Here is a 1,622-nt window from a genome sequence, read left to right on the forward strand (position 1 = left end):
CCCACTCTTAGCAACACAAACACGACAATAATCACTGCGAAATCCCATGTATGTGTTCTCCAGGGTATAAATTTATATTAAGGGACGAAGGAACTACGAGTTTCAATCGTCCAACACTTCCCTATCAGAGCTAAAACGTATCCACAGAGCTAGATCCCCATCCAGTAGCTGACAACATACTACCTCTCTAAGAGAGGCGTACTAGTAGCACAGTACTACTCCTACTGGTAAGAATGCAAGCTACTCGTACTCCTCTACCTAGCTCCAAGGAATGGACGATGAGATCCCAATCATAGTGAAGATACAACCTCTAGGATGGCCACCACCAAAACGATAAGCGTGTCTTGAGCCCAACGTTCTTCGTCCTCGTCACAAATATTCTCTGTCCGGGTATACCTCAAGCAGTAAACCTCACTCTGAAGCACATGTCTCGGACTGTTAGGTCGTACATAAAACTCCCTGTTGAATATTGGGGGAACATGAAGCGAATCGAAGTGTTTCCTACACGTAACTAACTGATGGAACCGCAGTATAGAGTGACAAGCCTCAGTAGGACTCAGTATAGCGCGCAGTACTGGACTTAGTCATGATACCTCTACCAGGTGTCGCTGTGTGGAGACAGAGGGGATATGATGAGATAGCAGCTCACCTAGTCCTCAGCTTGTGCATGGCTCGTTAAATGCACTTAAACTTGATTCTTAAACCATCCATGGATAGGAAAGGGGAACTTCCCTTAGACGAGGAGCATGAAGTAAAGCAGTAAGGTGTTATGTAGTTGTATGATGATAAGACGAAGAAAGCTTTAACGAAGTATAACGGCAGCTATGGATGGATCGTCGCAATCTAGTGAGGCTGTTGACACCAACTCGTGATGCCGTCTCATGGACCGTTGTGATACAAGGCCAGTCCTGTCTCAAAGGCAATGACGATTCGAATGCCTAGACATCATCCTGGCCCGTGATTCACGGGTCTGCATGCAGCACTTCCGTGACCACAGCAAGAGTAGTGCCACAGCATAACGACTCCTCAACCCACATGCGGCTCGTGAGAAGCATTCATGAGGTGGCGTTGTCAAGATCTCGCTCGCCCATATGATCGATATATATTGTAGCTGGCCTCTTTTTAACCTCGGTTGAACCGTGACCTAAAGATGGCAAAGGGTAATAAGGGTGCGGGTGTATTATGTCAGAAAGTGAAGTGTGAGAGTATGATTGATGTGGTAGTGCTACGTGTGACTCATTAAGTATTGATTGACTCGTCGGAATAGCCGGTTCGGGTCCGTACTTGGTGTTCTACTCTTAGGAGACTCTAGCAAGAAGATCATGCAGCCTTTGACTGTTGATCACACGATCCACGTCCATAAGATCGTGCACAAGCAGACCTTTAAGAAGCGTGCTCCTAAGGTCGTTCGTGCCATTAAAGCCTTCGCCCAGAAGCAGATGAAGACAGAGGATGTCCGTATCGATACCAAGCTCAACAAGTACGTCCACCATTACTACCTTGTTAGTCAAATATATTCTCTCAGTTCATCTGGTCTAAGGTATCCGCACATTCCTCGCAGAGTCCGCGTACGTCTGTCCCGTCGTCAGCCGAGGAGGGTGAGGAGATGTACACTCTTGTGC

At 47.1% G+C, this 1,622-nt stretch overlaps 1 protein-coding gene across 1 annotated transcript; it reads left to right on the top strand.

Moving 5' to 3' along the window:
- Positions 1 to 1,302: 1,302 nt before the first annotated feature.
- Pmar_PMAR019462 (60S ribosomal protein L31, putative) lies at positions 1,303 to 1,480 on the top strand (the record flags this gene model as incomplete). Its single annotated transcript, XM_002769466.1, has 1 exon — positions 1,303 to 1,480. A coding segment is annotated over one exon (178 nt), but the record flags the coding sequence as incomplete, so codon positions are not given.
- Between the last annotated feature and the right edge of the window lie 142 nt (positions 1,481 to 1,622).

This window comes from Perkinsus marinus (genome assembly GCF_000006405.1).
Source record: "Perkinsus marinus ATCC 50983 genomic scaffold scf_1104296965804, whole genome shotgun sequence".
Classification (NCBI taxonomy): Eukaryota; Perkinsozoa; order Perkinsida; family Perkinsidae; genus Perkinsus; species Perkinsus marinus.